Source organism: Balaenoptera ricei, chromosome 5, assembly GCF_028023285.1.
Source record: "Balaenoptera ricei isolate mBalRic1 chromosome 5, mBalRic1.hap2, whole genome shotgun sequence".
Lineage (NCBI taxonomy): Eukaryota > Metazoa > Chordata > Mammalia > Artiodactyla > Balaenopteridae > Balaenoptera > Balaenoptera ricei.
In genome coordinates, this window is record NC_082643.1 from 78,741,193 (window position 1) to 78,764,738 (window position 23,546).

The 23,546-nt window shown below is 35.8% G+C and overlaps 1 protein-coding gene across 3 annotated transcripts in view; it reads right to left on the bottom strand.

The window, feature by feature from the left end:
- The window catches only part of KLHL5 (kelch like family member 5), an 88,717-nt gene that overhangs the window by 37,294 nt on the left and 27,877 nt on the right, over positions 1 to 23,546 (bottom strand). For all 3 annotated transcript variants that reach the window (XM_059924143.1, XM_059924142.1, XM_059924140.1), the window contains exons 2-4: positions 10,589 to 10,771; positions 7,307 to 7,443; positions 6,572 to 6,768 (exon numbers count right to left, since the gene is read on the bottom strand). In XM_059924143.1, coding sequence (XP_059780126.1) covers positions 6,572 to 6,768; positions 7,307 to 7,443; positions 10,589 to 10,731 — 477 coding nt within the window. In that variant the 5' untranslated portion in view covers positions 10,732 to 10,771. The remainder of the gene's footprint in view (positions 1 to 6,571; positions 6,769 to 7,306; positions 7,444 to 10,588; positions 10,772 to 23,546) is intronic.

Here is a 23,546-nt window from a genome sequence, read left to right on the forward strand (position 1 = left end):
GCCACCCAAGTCCAGGAAGCGCAGAGAGTCCCAGGCAGGATAAACCCAAGGAGAAACACACTGAGATACACAGTAATCAAACTGGCAAAAATTAAAGACAAAGAAAAATTATTGAAAGCAGCAAGGGAAAAACGACAGATAACATACAAGGGAACTCCCATAAGGTTAACAGCTGATTTCTCAGCAGAAACTCTGTAAGCCAGAAGGGAGTGGCATGATATACTTAAAGTGATGAAAGGGAAGAACGTACAACCAAGATTACTCTGCCCGGCAAGGATCTCATTCAGATTCAACGGAGAAATCAAAAGCTTTACAGACAAGCAAAAGCTAACAGAATTCAGCACCACCAAACCAGCTCTACAACAAATGCTAAAGGAACTTCTCTAAGTGGGAAACACAAGAGAAGAAAAGACCTACAAAAACAAAGCCAAAACAATTAAGAAAATGGTAACAGGAACATACATATAGATAATTACCTTAAATGTGAATGGATTAAATGCCCCAACCAAAAGACACAGGCTCACTGATTGGATACAAAAAGAGACACATATATATGCTGTCTACAAGAGACCCACTTCAGACACATACGGACTGAAAGTGAGAGGATGGAAAAAGAAACTCTATGCAAATGGAAATAAAAAGAAAGTTGGAGTAGCAATACTCATATCAGAGAAAAGAGACTTTGAAATAAAGAATGTTACAAGAGACAAGGAAGGACACTACATAATGATCAAGGGATCAATCCAAGAAGAAGATATAACAATTATAAATATATATGCACCCAACATAGGAGCACCTCAATACATAACGCAACTGCTAACAGCTATAAAAGAGGATATCGACAGTAACACAATAATACTGGGGGACTTTAACACCTCACTTACACCAACAGACAGATCATCCAGACAGAAAACTAATAAGGAAACAAAAGCTTTAAATGACACAACAGACCAGATAGATAAGGTACTTATAGGACATTCCATCCAAAAACAGCAGATTACACTTTCTTCTCAAGTGCATACGGAACATTCTCCAGGATAGATCACATCTTGGGTCACAAATCAAGCCTCGGTACATTTTAAAAACCTGAAATCATATCAAGTATCTTTTCCTACCACAACGCTATGAGATTAAAAATAAATCACCAGGAAAAAAACGTAAAAAACACAAACACATGGAAGCTAAACAATACGTTACTAAATAACCAAGAGATCACTGAAGAAATCAAAGAGGAAATCAAAAAATACCTAGCGACAAATAAGGAAACATGATGATCCAAAACCTATGGGATGCAGCAAAAGCAGTTCTAAGAGGGAAGTTTATAGCTATACAAGCCTACCTCAAGAAACAAGAAAAATCTCAAATAAACAATCTAACCTTACACCTAAAGGAACTAGAGAAAGAAGAACAAACAAAACCCAAAATTAGTAGAAGGAAAGAAATCATAAAGATCAGAGCAGAAATAAATGAAATAGAAACAAAGAAAACAACAGCAAAGACCAATAAAACTAAAAGCTGGTTCTTTGAGAAGATAAACAAAATTGATAAACCTTTAGCCAGACTCATCAAGAAAAAGAGGGAGAGGACTCAAATCAACAAAATTAGAAGTGAAAAAGGAGAGGTTACAATGGACACCACAGAAATACAAAGCATCCTAAGAGATTACTACATGCAACTCTATGCCAATAAAATGGACAACCTGGAAGAAATGGATAAATTCTTAGAAAGGTATAACCTTCCAAGACTGAACCAGGAAGAAACAGAAAATATGAACAGACCAATCACAAGTCATGAAATTGAAACTGTGATTAAAAATCTTCCAACAAACAAAAGTCCAGGACCAGATGGCTTCACAGGTGAATTCTATCAAACATTTAGAGAAGAGCTAAGACCCATCCTTCTCAAACTCTTCCAAAAAATTGCAGAGGAAGGAACACTCCCAAACTCATTCTACGAGGCCACCATCACCCTGATACCAAAACCAGACAAAGATACTACAAAAAAAGAAAATTACAGACCAATATCACTGATGAATATAGATGAAAAATCCTCAACAAAATACTAGCAAACAGAATCCAACAACACATTAAAAGGATCATACACCATGATCAAGTGGGATTTATCCCAGGGATGCAAGGATTCTTCAATATATGCAGATCAATCAGTGTGATACACCATATTAATAAATTGAAGAATAAAAACCATATGATCATCTCAATAGATGCAGAAAAAGCTTTTGACAAAATTCAACACCGATTTATGATAAAAACTCTGCAGAAAGTGGGCATAGAGGGAACCTACCTCAACATAATAAAGGCCGTATATGACAAACCCACAGTCAACATCGTTCTCAGTGGTGAAAAACTGAAACCATTTCTTCTAAGATCAGGAACAAGAAAAGGTTGCCCACTCTCACCACTATTATTCAACATAGTTTTGGTAGTGTTAGCCATGGCAATCAGAGAAGAAAAGGAAATAAAAGGAATCCTAATTAGAAAACAAGTAAAACTGTCACTGCAGATGACATGATACTATACATAGATAATCCTAAAGATGCCACCAGAAAACTACTAGAGCTAATCAATGAATTTGGTAAAGTAGCAGGATACGAAACTAATGCACAGAAATCTCTTGCATTCCTATACACTAACAATGAAAGATCAGAAAGAGAAATTAAGGAAACAATCTCATTCACTATTGCAACAAAAGAATAAAATACCTAGGAATTAACCTATCTAAGGAGGTAAAAGACCTGTACTCAGAAAATTATAAGACACTGATGAAAGAAATCAAAGATGACACAAACAGATGGAGAGATATACCATGTTCTTGGATTGAAAGAATCAATATTGTGAAAATGACTATACTACCCAAAGCAATCTACAGATTCAATGCAATCCCTATCAAATTACCAATGAATCTTTTACAGAACTAGAACAAAAAAATTTTTTTTTTAAATTTTATTTATTTATTTATTTATGGCTGTGTTGGGTCCTCGCTTCTGTGTGAGAGCTTTCTCTAGCTGCGGCAAGTGGGGGCCACTCTTCATCGCGGTGCGCGGGCCTTGCGTGGGCCTCTCACTATCGTGGCCTCTCCCGTTGCAGAGCACAGGCTCCAGACGCGCAGGCTCAGCAATTGTGGCTCACGGGCTTAGTCGCTCCGCGGCATGTGGGATCCTCCCAGACCAGGGCTCGAACCCATGTCCCCTGCATTGGCAGGCAGATTCTCAACCACTGCGCCACCAGGGAAGCCCGCAAAAAAATTTTTTAATTTGTATGGAGACACAAAAGACCCCGAATAGCCAAAGCAATCTTTAAGGAAACAAACAGAGCGGGAGGAATCAGACTCCCTGACTTCAGACTATACTACAAAGCTACAGTAATCAAGACAATATGGTACTGGCACAAAAACAGAAATATAGATCAATGGAACAGGATAGAAAGCCCAGAGATAAACCCATGCATCTATGGTCAACTAATCTATGACAGAGGAGGCAAGGATATATAATGGAGAAAAGACAGTCTCTTCAATAACTGGTGCTGGGAAAACTGGACAGGTACATGTAAAATAATGAAATTAGAACACTCCCTAACATCATACACAAAAATAAACTCAAAATGGATTAAAGACCTAAATGTAAGACCGGACACTATAAAACTCTTAGAGGAAAACATAGGAAGAACACTCTTTGACATAATTCACAGCAAGATCTTTTTTGACCCATCTCCTAGAGAAATGGAAATAAAAACAAAAATAAACAAATGGAACCTAATGAAACTTAAAAGCTTTTGCACGGCAAAGGAAACTATAAACAAGATGAAAAGACAACCCTCAGAATGGGAGAAAATATTTGCAAACGAATCAACGGACAAAGGATTAATCTCCAAAATATATAAACAGCTCATGCAGCTCAATATTAAAGAAACAAACAACCCAATCCAAAAATGGGCAGAAGACCTAAATAGACATTTCTCCAAAGAAGACATACAGATGGCCACGAAGCACATGAAAAGATGCTCAACATCACTAATTATTAGAGAAATGCAAATCAAAACTACAATGAGGTATCACCTCACACCAGTTAGAATGGGCATCATCAGAAAATCTACAAACAACAAATGCTGGAGAGGGTGTGGAGAAAAGGGAACCCTCTTGCACTGTTGGTGGGAATGTAAATTGATACAGCCACTATGGAGAACAGTATGGAGGTTCCTTAAAAAACTAAAAATAGAATTACCATATGACCGAGCTATCCCACTACTGGGCATACACCCTGAGAAAACCATAATTCAAAAAGACACATGCACAATGTTCACTGCAGCATTATTTACAATAGCCAGGTCATGGAGGCAACCTAAATGCCCATCGACAGACGAATGGATAAAGAAGATGTGGTACATGTATACAATGGAATATTACTCAGCCATAAAAAGGAACGAAATTGGGTCATTTGTGGAGACATGGATGCACCTACGAGAGACTGTCATACAGAGTGAAGTAAGTCAGAAAGAGAAAAACAAATATTGTATAGTAACACATATATGTGGAATCTAGAAAAATGGTACAGATGAGCCAGCTTGCAAGGCAGAAATAGAGACAAAGATGTAGAGAACAAAAATATGGACACCAAGGAGGGAAAGCGGGTGGTGGTGGGATGAATTAGGAGATTGGGATTGACATATATGCACTAATATGTATAAAATAGATAAGTAATAAGAACCTGCTGTATAAAAAATAAATAAATAAAATTCAAAAAACAAACAAACAAGCAAAAATTTAAAAAGGGTGCCAGTTTCCTTAAAAGAAAAAAAAAAAAAGAAAGGCTTGGGGGGGAAATATTTCAAAGGACTTTTTTTAAAAGATGTAAACCTGGGGCTTCCCTGGTGGCGCAGTGGTTGAGAATCCGCCTGCTAATGCAGGGGACACGGGTTCGAGCCCTGGTCTGGGAAGATCCCACATGCCGCAGAGCAGCTGGGCCCGTGAGCCACAATTACTGAGCCTGCGCGTCTGGAGCCTGTGCTCCGCAACAAGAGAGGCTGCGATAGTGAGAGGCCCGCGCACCGCGATGAAGAGTGGCCTCCGCTTGCCACAACTAGAGAAAGCCCTCGCACAGAAACGAAGACCCAACACAGCCATAAATAAATAAATTAATTTAAAAAAAAAAAGAGTGCTTTCTTTAAAAAAAAAAAAAAAAAAAGATGTTAACCTAATATGATGCTAGGTCTAAAAGATGTTAACGTAATACGATGCTAGGTCTGTACAGTACTGCCCTGTCACACAGTCTCTATTTTTTCACTTGAAGCCCTTTGACATCATAAATAAGAAACATTTCTAAGAAGTGATTACACCACGGGGAGAATAACGAATCCATAAAGGTTCTGCTTTTGCCTGAGTGCTTTTGCTGACTCACATAGATCCCTACTGTGTTGAACAGAGTAAATCTAAATAATGATGATGATGATGATATCATTTATTGACTGGGTATACTATGTATCAATCGCGGTTTTAAGTGTTAAACTTCTATTAACTCATTTAATCCTCACATTAAGCTCATGAAGTAAGTAGAATTAATCTTCCTAATAGTTACAAATATCTATTCTTATAATTTTTTCCAAATCTCTATTTCTCTAGTAGAAGATTTCTAAAGTACTGTTCAATCCCTTCACCTACAAACCAATTCAATGGAAGGAAGGGGGATGGAGGAGAGGGTAGACAAAAAAAATATCTCCTAAATGTTGACTAAATCAGTAACATGGATAATGATATATGTGTATGTGAATGTTCACATTCTTTCTTCTCTCAGAAGCTGTATTGCCCTAAATGAAGCATTTAAAGCAAAAATTTCAATCACTGCCCAGGTGTGAAGACCCACGTGTAGCAAGATGGTCATTCCTTAAAGATCCACACACCTCTGTTCCCCAAATCCCTCTACTGTTGAGATGGTGGAGGCTGGTCCCAACAGTATGCCCTCAACATGCCCTTATTTTCTTGCTGTCCTAGATCAATCTATATCCATTATCTGCCAGGCTTCTGAATCAGAACCCCCTGTGTTTTACTTTGAGCACATAATTTGCTACAATTAATAAGAACATTTTTCTATGTAGCTAAAGACACTTCCAACGTATAGTCAGATTTATCCTTAATAAAAAGTCTCCCTTTCATCCTCCTATCTTCTGTACTAGTACTGCACCATACACTACAATCACTATCACCAACTTCCATCAGTATGTGGACAATTCTGAAATTCATCCATGTGCTACAAAATAAACTGTCTGGGGGAAATCCTGCTTTAAAAAGCAGCAGATCTGAAAATCTTGAATGGAATAGTCCTAGGCTACTGCTCTGTTTCTTAGTGGCTATAATAACTTAAGGCTTGACTCATAAATCAGGAGAAATATGACTTGATGTTTTTTCCTCAAAACTCAATGAAAATATGACACACTACACAGTGAGCCTGAACCTCAAGACATATGGCAGAGCCATGGGGAAGACAGCAACATGTAGATAAGCCTGCAACAATAAGGAATAAGGCAAAGAGCATATACCTTCCTGCTTTTCAAAAAATACATACCATAGTATAATTGTGAGCCACTTTATGCAAATCTGTACAACCTTGAGCATCAGCAAAAGAACGGATTCCAAGACAGTTGGATGGGTGAAGCTGTTTCATTAAAAACTTACAGCATGCTTCCACAACCTGTGAAAGCTGAAGAAGGCAAGCTGTAGATAACAGGCACTCAATATTATCTTCTTTTAATTCAAGGCGGCCTTAATGATAAAAAGAAATTCCATTAACTATGGAATTATATTAACTTTAGTTTATAAGATAATTGGTGTTAACAGTAATAATTCTAAACAAGAGCTCATTACATGCATTCCAGACATAGATGATTTAAGATATTCCAAAAAGAAAAAAAAGTACTGAACATGAAAAAAAACTATTAGCACTTTGTGACTTCTACTAAAATTTAAAAATTAATAGCTTGTTTCCAGAATTTTTAAAGAATGATTTAATTAGTAATATATCTATTACATATAACTCAAATTTTAAATGCAATAATAAAAAACATAACTCATCAAATTATTACATTAACATTTAAGAATATCATTCAATAGCTTATTATGAAAACCATTTTAAAGGTTCTAATATAGAGATTTTAACCTATATACATACCACCAGGGGTGGTGATTATAACAGCAGAATTAACTGTTAGCTGTGGCAGGCTTTATTAAAAGCAGAAATCTGAAATCTAATAATACAACTTAAATCTAAGAAGTTTTAAATTCATATTTTCAGATTTATTACCTGTATATGCATACTGAATCAAGGACCACAGTGAATTTGGTTCTACACCTTCCATTTTTATTTCTTCTTGCCTTGCTTCCCTGACATCATTAGTAAACATGGCAGCAAAATAATCTGAGACAGAGGAGAGCACCAATCTAAGAACATATTAGAAGAAAAACAACAAATTAGTGACAACATCAAAGCTGATGTTCATTAGCAAATGCTGCTGCTTTCTTTTTCCTTATTTTTCTTTTCCTTTTTAAAAAAAATTTTGTTACCCATAGAAAGTGTTTGGTACTAAGAAATGCATTTTAAGTTTGACAAATTGCTTTATGCTCCAGCTCCTTCCTTTGAGTAATAAATTACCATTACTGAAAATTTTCTGCTGACATAAATGATTTACTCATTCACTACTTAAATATCCCTTTTTAACATCCTGAAAAAAAGCTACAAGCTCACAGCATTAAACTGATGATATAAAAAATGGGGGGGGGGGGGAATGTAAAGGTTCTTTTTATCACTTTTGAAAATAACCTGTTTTTTTTTTAATTGTAGAGGTAGTCAATATATGGAAGACATTTGATACTGGTTTTAGGTTATTATTATTATTTTTTTAATTAATAGCTACTTTATTTATTTATTTATGTATTTTTAACTGTGTTGGGTCTTCGTTTCGTGCGAGGGCTTTCTCTAGTTGCGGCAAGCGGGGGCCACTCTTCATCGCGGTGCGCGGGCCTCTCACTATCACGGCCCCTCCCGTCGCGGGGCACAGGCTCCAGACGCGCAGGCTCAGCAGTTATGGCTCACGGGCCCAGTTGCTCCATGGCATGTGGGATCTTCCCAGACCAGGGCTCGAACCCGTGTCCCCTGCATTAGCAGGCAGACTCTCAACCACTGCGCCACCAGGGAAGCCCTTAGGTTATTTTTTAAAAAATATTTATTTATGTATTTGGCTGCATCAGGTCTTCATTGCCACGTGTGGGATCTTCGTTGCGGCATGTGGGATCTTTTAGCTGTTGGCATGCAAACTCTTAGTTGCAGCATGTGGGATCTAGTTCCCTGACCAGGGATCGAACCCGGGCCCCCTGCATTGGGAGCACGGAGTCTTACACACTGGACCACCAGGGAAGTTCCTAGCAGGTTATTTTTAAACTTCATGATTTTCAAATTATTATAGTATATTATAATGTTTGTATTTTGTTATAAAATTATATCGTTATCACAATACAAAACTATACTTTGTATTTTGTTATAATACATTATTATATATTAGGTATGTCTCTGTCCAAATTATTGATAGTCACATATAAGCAAAAATAGGTTATAAATATATGTATTTGAAACGTGCATTTTTCATTTGATAATATGTCTTGAAGATATTTTCCATATCAGCACACTTACACAGATTTACTTTATTCATTTGTTAAAGAAGTAGAAATTATGATAAAGATAATAGTTGAAGCTCTCTCTGTGCTCCTCTCTAATTCCCTTCACCTCTCTCCCCAGGAGGGCATTGCTGAATCTTATGGTTTGCCAAACTGCTCTCCAAAGAGCTGTGCCAGTTTAGTCTAGCACCAGCACTGCAAAAGAGTTAACCTTTCCCCACAATACTGTCGATGTCAAAATTTTGGCCACCTGCAAGGTGTTAAATGGTATCTCATTGTTGTTTTAATTTTCATTCACCTGATTGTTACTGAGGTTGAAGGTGTTTTCAAATGTATTTTGGCCATTCAGGTTTCTTCTTCTGAGAACTGCCCATTCATTCAGTTACTCACTGAACAAATAATAATGCACACCTAATAAATACTGGGCACTGTTCTAAATACTTGAGATGTATTAATACCTTCTCTTACGGAGTCTTATATTCTACAGGGAGACAAACAATATCCAGCAGAAGTAAATTCTATAGTACATCAAAAAGTGATAAGTGCCATGGGGAAAAAAGCAGGGTAAGGGCAAATGGGGAGTGGGTTTAAATAGGTGGTCTCATGGGAAGGTGACACTTGAGAAAAGACTTGAAGGAGGTGCAGGAATTAGTCACACAGGTATTTGGGAACAGCATTCAGGCAGAGGAGCAGCCAGTGCAAAACTCCAAAGGCAGAAGTGGCATGCCTGCCACATGCTAGAAACCACAACGGGGTCAGTGTGGTTCAAGCAGAGTGAGAACGGAGGGCAGAACGGTAAAGAGGTAATGGCAGGCTGGGTCACATGAGCCACTGTGAGGACATGGGCTTTCACACTGTGACATGAGGAGGCACTGGAAAGTTTGATCAGAGAAGCAACCAGATATAAGTTCCATTTTAAAGGATCACTCAGGGAGCTGTGTAGAGAACAGAACGTAGGGGAAAAAGTGCAAACAGTGAGACTAGTTAGGAGTTTCTTGCACTGGTAATCCAGGTGAGATGGTGATGGCTTTCACAAGCGTTGCAGGTAAGGTAATGAGTTCTGTTTTGGAAACAGGGAATTTGAGATGCCTGTATGAAATTCAGGTTGGAATATCTTTCTAATAAACCCATGCTCACAACATGGACTTTCTGTCACAATATATAGTAGCATCTCAATAAATGTATGCTGAACTGAGTAACTGAAAACTTTAAGACCAAGCCCATTTTTTCTAATTTTACTTTCGCTTTGGAGGGTTTAACAAAACTTTTGGGACACAGTATTAATTAGTTTTGAAAGGTATTAAAAAAAAAACCTTTGGGATCATAATGGTGATTAACACTGAACAATTAAATATGTAATTATTAGGAGAAAAATAATGAATTGTTATTTATTTAACAGCTTCCATTTCCTTTTCTTACATCAAGAAGTAATACTTCATTTCTTTTAAAGGCTTTTATTCCCTAGCACCACTGCTTTTCATATTTCTTGGAGGCAGGCAAACAGAAGTTGGAATAGATGTGGCTATTTAAAAGCTCAAGTTTTGCCACTCCGTTCCACCAGCCTTTTTGTTTCTAAATACTCAAAGCTCTAATTTCTACTGAGCTTATTGAAAGTTATTTAACAGGGAGAATTAGGTGGAGTGCTGCTCATAGTAGCTGAAATCTATACCAAACAATACTAATTTCAGGCTGGTATGTTTTGTTTTTATGCTTCTACAGAGGGAAAGTGATCCTTTTGGGGTCATTTAATGTGTAATAATTTCATATGCACTGTCTTCCTTGCAGAAACTCCATGAAATATACCGCTTTACCAAAATAGTCCATTGCATAATCAATTAGAACAAGTTACCTCAACATACATAACTAAGTGATCAAGGAAGTATTTCACACATGTAGACATTTAGAAAACAATTACCTATGAGCTGGAATTCTGCGATCACCAGCAACTAGAATTACATCGCATAACTGTTTGTGTCTCAAATAGTTTTCCATCTTTTTGAATGTCTGTTCAGCGTGATTAAGGGCTTGGAAGAATTCATCTGATGAACATGGCTCCATAGTATGGCAGGCTGATAACGTCTGACCGCTACTGCAAGTCCTGAAAAGAAAGAAAACACACGTTTTGAAAAGTCGCTAACACATTAAAAATATCTTTCCTATTAAGTCCTTTTAAATCCTTCAGATGTAATAGAAGCAATGCTACCAGTCTATATTAATGAACAATCATTCATCATTTTTGCCTTTGAAAATCAAATGATGGCTCAAATCATGTGTGTCTTGCAAACACTGTGAATGTGATACCGTCTAGTTAATAGCTACATATATTCTTTGCCTGTTCTTGAGGTCTCTTCTCTGGTCAATACGACGTCTCTGCTGAAAAAGAGCCAAACTATATTCATATTGATAGTCATAGCTCCAACATTATATTTAAGGGCATAAGAGATCATTTTTTGAAGGCAGAAAGGGAATTAAACTCTTTTGGAGATATAAACCCAAGCCATCCTTTACTTAAAAATGGGTTATGTTCACAGTTCATTTGTAACTGTTTAGAATACAAAATATATTATCATAAAATTATAAATGAATTATAAATAATTATAAATTATAAATAATAATTATTAACAGATTATAAATAAATCATTATAAATTATAAATAAATCATTTGATTCTCTGACTAGTCTTCAATAGCCCAGGTAACCTATAACTTAGATTATAGCTTAAAAGAATTTGATGGCCTAACCCAGGTATCTAAAAATTATTTGAAATTTCCAAATTATAATTTGAAGAGTATGAGTTCTATATTTTCATTATGATTCATTGATGGAACTGGTGAAAAAGTGAAAAGATTGGGACTAAGAATGAAATCCTAAATCCACCCCTCTCCCCCAGATCCCTTATCCAAGATCACTTGAATCAAGTAATCAACATCCCTTGGTTATGCAATTAACTACAAAACCACCGACTATGCCATAACTTAGTTATCATTTCTCATCAGATCTACTTTTAAGGATATAATGATTCTTATTTATTTATTTATTTATTTATTTATTTATTTATTTATTTATTTTGGCTGTGTTGGGTCTTCGTTTCTGTGCGAGGGCTTTCTCTAGTTGTGGCAAGCGGGGGCCACTCTTCATCGCGGTGCGCGGGCCTCTCACTATCGCGGCCTCTCTTGTTGCGGAGCACAGGCTCCAGAAAAGCAGGCTCAGTAGTTGTGGCTCACGGGCCTAGTTGCTCCGAGGCATGTGGGATCTTCCCAGACCAGGGCTCGAACCCGTGTCCCCTGCATTAGCAGGCAGATTCTCAACCACTGCGCCACCAGGGAAGCCCGGATATAATCATTCTGATAAATGCTTTGTTGAATCAAGCCTCACTATATCTTAAGAGAATTTTCTTAATATAAATATCTAATAATCTTATCAAAAAGAAAAAGTCTTTGAATCTTTTAAAATAAAGGGAACTGAAGCCAAGGAGATTAAGTGTTTTGACAAAAGCCAGAGAGTTTGTTCATGGCAGAAATAGGGCTTTCATAGAGAATGCTATGTGTTCACCAAAACCCTTTTTCTTTTTCTCCTGGCAATACAGCTAGACTACATCTCCCAGCCTCTCTCGCAGATAGGTGTGGTCTTATGATCGAAATGAACTGTGTCAACTCCAGGCTAGAGTGGCTAAGAGCAGGTGTGTATCTCCCATTCTTTCTTTCTATGTCCATGTGGACTGAGGACTTATATGGAGGAAGAGGTAAAATATACACAAGAGTGTTCTTAATTGAGAAGACTGTATACACAGACTATACTCACAAGGACTCTCATGTTGATTGAGATGTATCAGTTTCGAAAGTTAGCAGTACCTCGACTAATATATATCTCTACCTAAATCCTCCCAGCCCATTGCATTTTTAACGCCATACAAATATGGGTCCTAAAATATGTTCTTGGGGGATAACTGTCAATAATGATAACAGAAGCAAAATATATATTATCTAGAAGGTATATATTGCACACTATGAATATTATTGGTGTAATGACTTGGAAAATCTGGTATAAAATACTCAACTTTACATTTAAGATCATTAGTATAAAAATGTATTGAGTAATGTGTAACTATATGTTGCTTATATAAATAAATGAGAATTAGAAACTATTTTAAAATCTAGGAAAAATGTAACATAAGCAAAAACAAATAATGTTGATCTTGATGAATACCAATTTGAAGATTTAAAACATTTGTCAATAAAATGAAGTTTTATATTGTCAAAATACTGACAAATGATTGAGTATTAGTGATCTAAGGATGAAGGAAGATTAGAACACCTGATTTTTATAAGTCCAAATTCTTTCAAGAACAAGAAAATATGAGGTAAATAAATCAAGTACTTTTTTTTAGGGCCCCTATATTTTGTATTACATTTCTTATACTTTATAATAAATTCTCAGTAATGACTAGTCAATGAGTTAGTTGAATGTTTTTGAGTGATGAATTGCCATCATCCAAACATAAATGTTAATCAATGTTAAATTTTGAAAGAACAACAGAACTTCATAATACCAACATCATTAAGTTATTACAGGTCAGCTTTTATGTTGGTATAAGCCCAATTAATAAAGAGACCATCTCTTTTCTTGTCAAGAATTTTCAGAGTGTTTAGTTCTTCAGTCTATGACATGAATCAGGATAATCTGGAAAGCAGTTTAGCATTTGCGTTCAAGGTCTCATTCCTTAAGACTGATTCAGTAGGTCTGAAGTGAGAACCTGAACATCATATTTTTTAAAGCCCTACGTGCGATCCTAACACATCACAGGCTGAAGACCACCAGTACACTTCAGGCAAGAGATGGATACATTACACAAATCAACATGCGTTCGACTTACAGATTCAAAACATTGATATACACAATAGATGCTTTACTTCAGATTTGTAAACTGAATTTCTTTGAATATTTTAAATGCACTAGTAAAACTTAATAGAATATTTGTTATATTCAAAATGAGCATAAAGGTAAAACATCAAAATTGTTTATATACATACATATTAACAAAACTATTTATGATTCTAAAATAATATTTCAAACTTTTTTTTAAAGATGTGTTTAATTTTTATTGCATCATCCACCCCTTCTGAGAATCTGTTGAAGTTTTTCCCAAATAAATGCATAGTTGCCTTACACAATTTTGCATACAATTTCCGAGGAGATTGTTAGAGCCCCCTGAAGCCTGTTCACTAATCTACAAGTTAACAACCACAGCCCTAAAGAGATAGGAGGACCTGTCTGAAGGCATCCAAACACCTAAAAAGAGGTCACATCAAGTGGAGGAACAGGATTTGGAGGTTCTGGAAGGCCTTATGGGCAGGCCCGTCCAAGGGCTGTCAGAGAGACAGCCTCGGCTCCAGGACTTAAGACTGGCTCCCCTGGGCCCACATCCCCCTGTGGCAACTCTGGGTTGGATTTGGGCAGGTCCTAGAAAAGAGGGACCAGCTGTCCTCTTGACCACCAAACTTACCCTCTTTGCTGATTTGTATTAGCTCTCTGGCTCCTACGAATTCAAATTTTCTACTCCTATTTACACTCTCTGCTGAACATTTTGAACTTCTTGATTTGCTTTCAAGGCTTCAGTTGCTATCACATGTTAAATAAACATGTTATTTCAATGAGACAATTAATTCAGAGATTTCTGAGTATAGCAATCACTCCCACTGCTCCAAATGAAGGATCAAAAGAAGTGCAGGCTTCTGATTTGTAGTCTATGGAAAAGCAAAGCTATCCATTCACAAAAGGAACATGAAAGAGGTAGGAACAGAGCTACTCAGGCTTAAAGAGCTGCACAGCTTTCTAGCATTTCTTGTTCTGTTTTAAGAAATTTGGGACCTTGCACATACAATGTTAATAATGCAAGAATTTACTTAAAAAAAGAATTTACTGCATATCCATACAACTATAGAACCTAGGTATCAGAACCATTATACACAGAACTTTTACATCTAGAAGGAACCTATGTAGTCATTTAATTCAACTCCCTTATTTTGCAGATGAGAAAATTTTGAGGCCCCAAAGGGCTCAAAGTGATCAACCAAGGACATATAGGCAGCTGGATACAAAACCAGGATCAGGAGGCATTCAGAATGTTGGTCAAATCACTCACAAAGGAATGGAAATTTTTGCTTACCTTTACCCTAAGGCATCAGTGAGTGCAAGGACCAAGGGTATGAAGGGAGAACGATAGTACAATATGAATGAGGATAATTAAACAATAACAACAACAACAACAAAAGACATGAGAATTCAGGATCCTAGACAAAAGTCTACTGCTCTGTGACTACCCCTTAGCTAGGGTTAAGAGAGCAAGAGTCTCTTAGGTTTCCATGGGGCAGAGATAACATCTCTATCTCTGGCTTATCAAATGTTTTTAATACTCTGGCTCTGTGTAATTTATAATGTCAGTACTTTCTTACTCTTTCTTTTCCTATTATGTGTTTTGGTTTGGAAGCTTGAATTGGAGAGGTATGGGGTAGTGATTAAGAGCACTTTAGGAAGGTTCTAGAGCTGTGCTGTCCAATACAGTAGCTACTATCCCCCATGTGGCTATTTTAATTAAAATAAAATAAAATAAAAAAGTTCTTTAGTTGAACTAGTCATATTTCAAATGCTCAAGTAGCCCCATGGGGCTAGTGGCTGCCAGATTGGATGGTGCAGATATAGAACATTTCCATCATTGCATAAAGTTCTATTGCATACTGCTGATTCAACTCTGTCACTATGTATCTGGATGAGTTAAATAACTTCTCTAAGTCTTACCTATTATTATTTCAATAATAATACAGGAATAAGTAATACATAGTACTTTCTTTTAGAGGATCCTTCATGGGAGGATTATTAAATGAATGCATAACCCTAGCACAGAATAAGTACACAATCAAGGTAAATAAACTCCTATTAGTAGATCCTTGCTTTTTAAAGGCCAATGGGAAGGCCTGTAATCTCAGTCTTTTGTCTTATACAATGTTGTTTGTTTGGTTGTCTTCCTAAAAAATGATCGCCAACATTATCAATTTTTATAACTAAATTTCCTGATTCCTAATTAAAATGGCCTTTAACAAACCCAGTAGACATCCTAACCCACAATATAAACAACTGGGAATAGGCCATTTATGGAGCATTCAAAACACATTTCTCTGTGATTTCTACTAGATCTTTTCATGGTAACAGAGGAAATATATCTAACATTTCTGCTTCGTTTTATTTCTTAGATGTTACTAAGATGGTAAGTCATATTTCAAAGAATTACATCATGAGATCATTCAAATCTTTTGTAATAGATGTTCACTGTAACGAACTCTACATTGCTGGGTATTTCCAGGCTACCGGGAAACATTTAATTTTTAGCTTATTGTCCCTCTGCAGTAGGCTATGAATTTGTAAGTCAGAAAATGCCTAAACATAGAAAAGAGGCAAGTATCAAACAAATCAAGTCACCAACTATTTATAGAGTAACTCCTCAGATGTAGCATTGCACCAGTTGTTAGAAACTGGGGATGCAAAGAAGATATGATTTTCTTTTTTAGTGAAGGGACTTAGAATTTGAAGACTTAAGTTTTATAAAGTGGAAAAAAGTAAACAGCAACACTAATACTTGCAGTTCTTCAGATTTCACACATCTGTGCGGACACACAATATGCACCATGGCCAATACTATCTTTTTATTAGAAACTATTTAGATTTCCTCACTATCATCACCAGAACGTGCATTAGGCTTTCTTAATGGAGAAATTTTTCAAAAAGAAGTTTTAAAAATCACTTCACAAGAATTATACTGTATATGATTTTGAGTAGAAAACAAAGCTGCATTGAAACTCTAAGTGGTCTGTTTGGCTCACTCCCCAGGTAAGTGATAAGCTGCCTCATAGCTTCTGGCATTCAGAATTCATGCTTTTGCCAAAGTGCAGATTACTATATCATGAATCTTTTGACATCTTTTACACATATTCAAAGCCACAAATGTAAAATAAGAACGTAAATTGCTTAGTATAGGCTAGCAGTCTCTAAAAAAATTCTTATGCATATCCTTTTCAGGGAACTTTCAAGCATGTGCCCCAATATATATTTATGAGTTTATAAAAGATATAGATATATCATTGTACAATTATTATTTACATTATAAAACAGAAAAAAATAGAGATTTAAAAAATAAAATGTAAATAAACATTCTAGTATATATACATATAATTACCATTTCTCCAACAGATCATCTTGTACATCCCCAATTGGAATGTAACTGCGACAGAATTTACAGAAAGGAAAGATCAGTATGGGCTGGTGTTCGGAAAGGCAACCAGCAGCAGGTTAGATCTGAAATACATCTTAAGGTTTAGATGAGCAAGGAGGAAGAGGAGTTGGGGATGTCTCTTTTAAGGAGAGGACAAGGCAGGTGCATAAAGAGAAATGGCAAGAGGCAAAGAAAAAGAATACCTTCACCTCTTCCCTTCTCAAGAGAAATACTTTTTCATTTTGGAATTTAAGGAGTTCTCTGCTGGTCCTGCGGCCAAAATATCTGTGGTGAAAAGAGTCAAACGTTGTTTACATAAGAATCAGATTTTCTTAAACAATAACCAGTGTGAAGGAGAAGGGCCAGTGGGCCCTCTCATACAATGCTGCTGAGAATTAAAAGAGGAGTAATGTTCCTGAAATAACTTTGAGAATACAGATCAAAAACCCTAAAAATGTGCACACCCTTGGGACTTTATCCAGAGGAAATGGTCATCTGTATGTAGAGATCTAGCTACGGGGAAGGGGTTATCACAGGTTGTTTCTAACAAGAAAATATTGGAAACAATCTAAATTCCAAAAAAATTAGAATATTGGTTAAATAACCAAAAGGTATGTCTGTGCATGGGAGAATGATGTAGCTATTCAAAAAGATACAGGAGAACATTTAATGACATAGCAAGCTGTTTTACTGGACACCGCTTTTTCCTATTCAGGATTCTTTCTATGATGACAGACCCATCTCGACCTTTTGGGAAACCACATATACCCTACCTCAGTTCACAGGGCTTGGGCAGAGTTGAGTCTTTCCCCTGGGCAGAGGTGAGCAAGGGACTGAGGCCTGGCCAACAAGAGTATCATATCTTCTGGTTATAATGATTTATTTGGGTGGACATAAGATCCAAACAAGACCAATGAGAGTCCATTTCAAGATGTTTGTTGGTACTCTTGGAAAAGAGTCACTCTCTTTCCATTGAGGAGGTTAAGCTGATAAAAAGTAAACTTGGAGCTGCTAATGGCTTTTTGCTACCACAAAGAAAGCCTGCCTAAGGAAATGCCATCACAAAGGAAAACAGATTCTAAAAAGAGGGGGAAAAAAAGGATTTCTGGTGTTATTTGAGTATCTGGATTCATCATGTCTAAACTTGTTTGAGTTTTTATTTACTTATGTGAATCAAAATTTTCTAGTCTTTGCTTGTCAGTTTAAGTTGGGCTTCTGCCTTTTTTGACCAAAAGAGTCTTAATTTTATGTTTACATTAGGGCAAAAAAGGTTACAAAATAGTATGTACAGTAAGATTCAGATTTTTATTCTGAAAACATAATTTTATTCTATACTTACCTAAAATATACTGGAAGGATACTTCCTCAAATTGTTAATGGTTATTATTTTGGGGTGGCAGGGTAATTTGTAATTTTTGTTTTTCCATTTTTGCTTATCTCTATTTGCTCACATCTCAGTGGTAAAAATAGTAAATAATATGGGAAAAAACTCATTAAAAAATTAGATCCAAAGAATTCCAAAGAGTTCTATCCAGCTGTCTTCACCTCTTGCACCCTGTTGATTATAACCTCCAAACCATTCTTCACATTTACCACAGTAATGAGTTTTAGCTGGACACATGGCTACCCAGGCAGAGACCACAGCTGCGCCTCCTTTGCTACTAGTTGTGGCCATGTGACTAGGTTTTCAACAATGGCACGTGAGCAAAACTGATATATGCAACTTGTGTTATTTGCTTAATGTCCTCCCTTTTCCTTCTTTGGTCCTTCTCATAGGCTAGAATGCAGAGGGGGGAGCTGAGGAAGCTTTGACCATAAAGAAATAACAACACCCTACAGGATGGAGAAACAATATGGAAGGAATCTGGGTCTCTGAGGGAACCTGTGTAGCAGAGCTACCTGTCTGCCCTGGGTCATTTTCCCATTTGTTAGGTGATAGAGAAATAAACTTCTATTTTATTTGAGCCACTATATTTCTGAATCTCTTTGTTATATTATCTTAGCCTATTCTCTACTAATATATATTCCCTAAAGTTACATGGCCAAATTATATGGCTCTGTGCATATGAGTGTTTATGTGGGGTGTGTGTATGTGTGCATGTGTATCATTGTTTTCATGCCTAATATATCTAATTCTAAAAATGTAAAACTTCACTATCCAGTTCCAACTAGATGAAAATAAAATATAAGCAATAAGTGTCATAAAAGGCTCTTTTGCCTTAAAAATCTGGACTTATAAAGGCCAGTTGTGCAACTGTAATGCTTAACCTTTTTCCTAAGCTGATTCTTTCTAGGAACTAATGTGATTCCAATAAATTCCTACTCTGTTTAAACCAGCCAATTTCAGTTGCTTAAAACTAAGAACACTGATTGATACAGTGTACAGATAGGCTTTAGAGGGTTCACGAATTCCTTGAACCCTATATGAAATATTTAACACACACGTGTACATATGCACATGTATGTGCACACACACATACAGATGGTTTTCTGGGGAGAGGTTCCACGGCTTATGTCAAGGGAATCCATGATATGACTTGGGCATACATGTGTGAGGGAGGACAATGCAATACATCCTTCCCAGATACAAGTACAATATAGTTGAACTTCTTTGCCATCTCTGGAAGCAAAATTTTTTTCATGTGGAAACATATAAGATTTTAATTTTAAAGTGAACCAGAATTAATAGAATGGTTCAAACAAGGAGATGTAGAGACAACCTAAAGAGGGTCAAGAAAAAGGAGACAGCACTTGAGAAATGGTATATTATGAAGATAACCCCTTGTTGGGAGAGGAGAAGGACCTAAATGCCTTCAAGATGAGTCAAAGAATAGCAAATCAACTGACAAGGTATAGAAGAGTTCAAGGGTATCTGCAGTTGAAACACAGAGTAGCAAACCACGGATAAGACGGATCAGATGACTGTGGGTAAAGGGTTGTGGGTGTGTCGAGAGATTATACCTGTATGCCAGCCAGGGTTGGCTTTTTCAAGAACCAGGCTGAGAAAATTAGTTGAGGAGAGAAAGTGAAACTGGATAGATTGAATCATTAACTGTTATGTTGATCCAAGTTGAACTCAGTGATTAAATGAATAGTCACAGAGAACTGCTTACTGGTATGTGTGCATGAAATCTACATGTTAATCGTTTGGGTTCAAAATGTAGCTATTTCCAAGTGATCAAGGTCAATATCAACAATGATAAGTTAGATTGATGATATGTATCTGTGATATGATGTGCTGAAAATGGCACTTTACCGTTGTGGTCTTCCTCCCTAAAACTCATTAACCCCCATCTAACCATGAGAAAAATATCAGACAAATCCCAACTGAGTAAGACATTCTACAAAACACCTGACCACTACTCCCCAAACTGCCAAGGTCATCAAAAACAAGGAAAGTTTGAGAAACTGTCACAGCCCAGAGGAGCCTAAGGAGATATGATGATTAAATGTAACTGGTATCCTGGACTGTAACAGAAAAAAAGGATGTTAGGACGTTTTCTGTAACAGAAAAAAGGAAATTAAGGAAATCTGAATAAAGTATGGGCTTTAGTTAATAATAATGTATCATACTGGTTCAACAATAACAGATACACCATATTAATATAAGATATTAGTAATAGGGAAAACTGGGTGTGGGAATATAAGGAACTCACTATACTATCTTTGAAATTTTCCTGTAAATCTAAAACTATTGTAAGAATATAAACTTTAGCTTTTTAAAAATGTGGTTTTATTTTACTTACTAATCTTGAGCAAGTTACTTACCCTTTCTGTGCCTCATTGGCCTCATCTCTACAATTAGAATGATAATAATAGCAATCTAACTCAGAAATTTGTGAAGACTAAATGAGGTAATATAGTACTAAAATGCTTAGAACAGTGTCTCACAGATAGCAAGCACCCAATCAATATTAGCTATTATAATTTTTGGATATTTGTATAGTAGTATTTGATACATATTGACTAAAAATAGTCTGATATATAAAATAGTAAACCCTAACTTTATAAACAAAGGTTGAAATAATGAAAATTTCTCCAATATGTCAAAATTACATAATTTCAAAATTGGCAAATCCAGTAAAGTGTAAACCGTGTTTAAGCTATGGTCACATGGTGAGCCACTATGTAAACCTGGCTGGCCCTGGTGAAAATTCACCCTGAGTTAAAGTCATTGGAACCTACTGCTCACATAGGTCACAACTGTTACTTAGGGTCTAAAATTCCTCACGGTATAAAACACAAAGTTTGTATTTTAATAACAAGGTAATGACTTAGAGATGATTCCATGGACAAAGAGTGGCTAGGTTACAGACCCAAGATCAAAGTTAAAAGATAAGAAACTTTCAAATCACTTAGATGTGTGACAGCATAAATTACCATAAGTCGAAGGCTCAGGCAGACATTTCTTCTACTTAGAATACAACTGATCAAACATATTAGCAACATACGCTGCCTCTTAACTTCTGCTTTAACTTGTCTGGACCCACTGTAGGGGTTATGATTCTGTGTATGTAAAACCACTAAGTTGTCTTCCCTTTTTTCTAATAACTCAAAATTTCAATCTAAGTTCTGAGGTCTATACAAGTATTATGACCGCTTAAATGAGAAATTCTTCGTATATTGTATGTATTTCCCCACCATGTGATATCAATCTATAGTATATGCAAATAAAATGTTTACTATATATTTTATTATTTGCAAATATTATATAATGAAAAGAACTATATCCAAGTCATATACAAAATCTGATGAATGTCAGTGTAGCTTCTTTTGACATTAACAGTGATAGTTTTTGATTTGTTTACAGTAGAAGGGCAAACACCTAGAGAGACTGCTTACTTAATCAAAAAGCTGGGGGCAAATAAATTTATCCTCATAACGAAGATCAAAGACTCAGAGCTGGAGGACTGAAGGAGGATGTGAGAATTAGATATATTTAATCTAGGGAAAAAATGGAAAAGTAGAAGTATACACACAAATGACATTTCTAAAATCTAGAATGCTTTTTACTTTTTTGCAATAAGATGTTGGGATAGAAATTTTAAAACACCAGGAATATTAAATTTCTTTGACAGATTTCCCCTCATATCTAAAAATCAAAGACATGTTCTCTAAGTACATTTTATTTTTGAAATAATATTTTAAAAATAGTTTGGTCACTGCAGATGTGAACTGTTTACTCCCATCTTATTATTTACTTTCTCAATATTCTTGATTAGCATTTTAAAAACAACTACATTTATTTTATATTTTAAAACATATAATTTTCTTATTTTTATAACTCCTACAACTAAAAATGACAATTGTATTTTCTTGAAGTATGCACATAGCTACCTCAGTAAAAAAAAAAAAATCTTTTTCTGTCATAATGAATACCCCATCAAGAGGACACTTTAATATGGATACTAAAGAATAGATTAACTTAATTTCAGTAATCATTAGCTATGCAAACTACTTTTGTTGAAGGAAGTAAATTATAGGGACCTATGTGTGTATAACCTTTCTAAGGTTATACATGTATATAAATTTTATAATCACATATGCATAATCTCTCCAGGTAGTAGATACATGTTAAGATTTTCATAACTAATGCTGGTAAATGAATGAATGTTTTGATTTTTTTCTAATTTTGTTAGAATATTCTTGATACGTTGCATTGGTTTCAAATAAAAAGATGATTACTCTTTGGTTTCCCACCAAATGGGAATGGTTTTATCCCAAAAATGATAAACCCTGAACCTTTTAATATATACTTTATTCTTTTTATGGCAACAAGTATCCAAAGAAAATACAAAACAATGAAACCATATTAATTCAAATGATCTCCATATTAAAATTATTTGTGGCTCCTATTCCCTTAAAATAATGCTAAATCATGAACTAATTAAATTAAAAAAAATTAAATACACTAGTTACCTATGTAAAGATATTCCCCTCTCTCCATTACACAAATGATTATAGAGGACTGTTCTATATTTGTTATTGTTCCAGCATCACAGTTCAGAATTCCATATTGTGAAGATTAGAAGAGAAGGCGGTGAATATCCCCAAGTAAAAGATATTTGAATATACGAACTCATTTTGTCTCCATCTCTTATGATGCCTATATTAATAATAACCAACATACACATTACAAGTGTTATCAAAACCTGTAAAGAAATTTTAAAAGAAAAAGGATCCAGTAATTAATCTAGAAAAATAATAAGCCTTTAAATATTTTTAAATGAAGATGAATCAGAAAGATGACTTTCAGGCCCTAACTTGTTACATAATATGCTATAGTATTGATAGTTTAAACTGATTAAGAAGAAAATTCATTTCAAAGGTAAAGCCTGGTTCCACGGGTGCAGGTGGATAAAGTCATTATGAAATTACCAATTTTTAATTTTCTCTCCTCAAACTCATTTCCCCTTCTTTTTGCCCCCTTTTCACCAGCTGACCACATCTAGCTCCTCTATGTTCCCTTACACTCTCCTGAAGGAATGTCCTTCATTTCCCTAAATAGCACAATTTTCAGAGAAGTGAAGGTAACAGGAATTAGTAGCTGTCATCTTAGAAAGAGACATGTTACTGTATTCTCTGAATTAGTCTGGAGGGCTGCAACATAG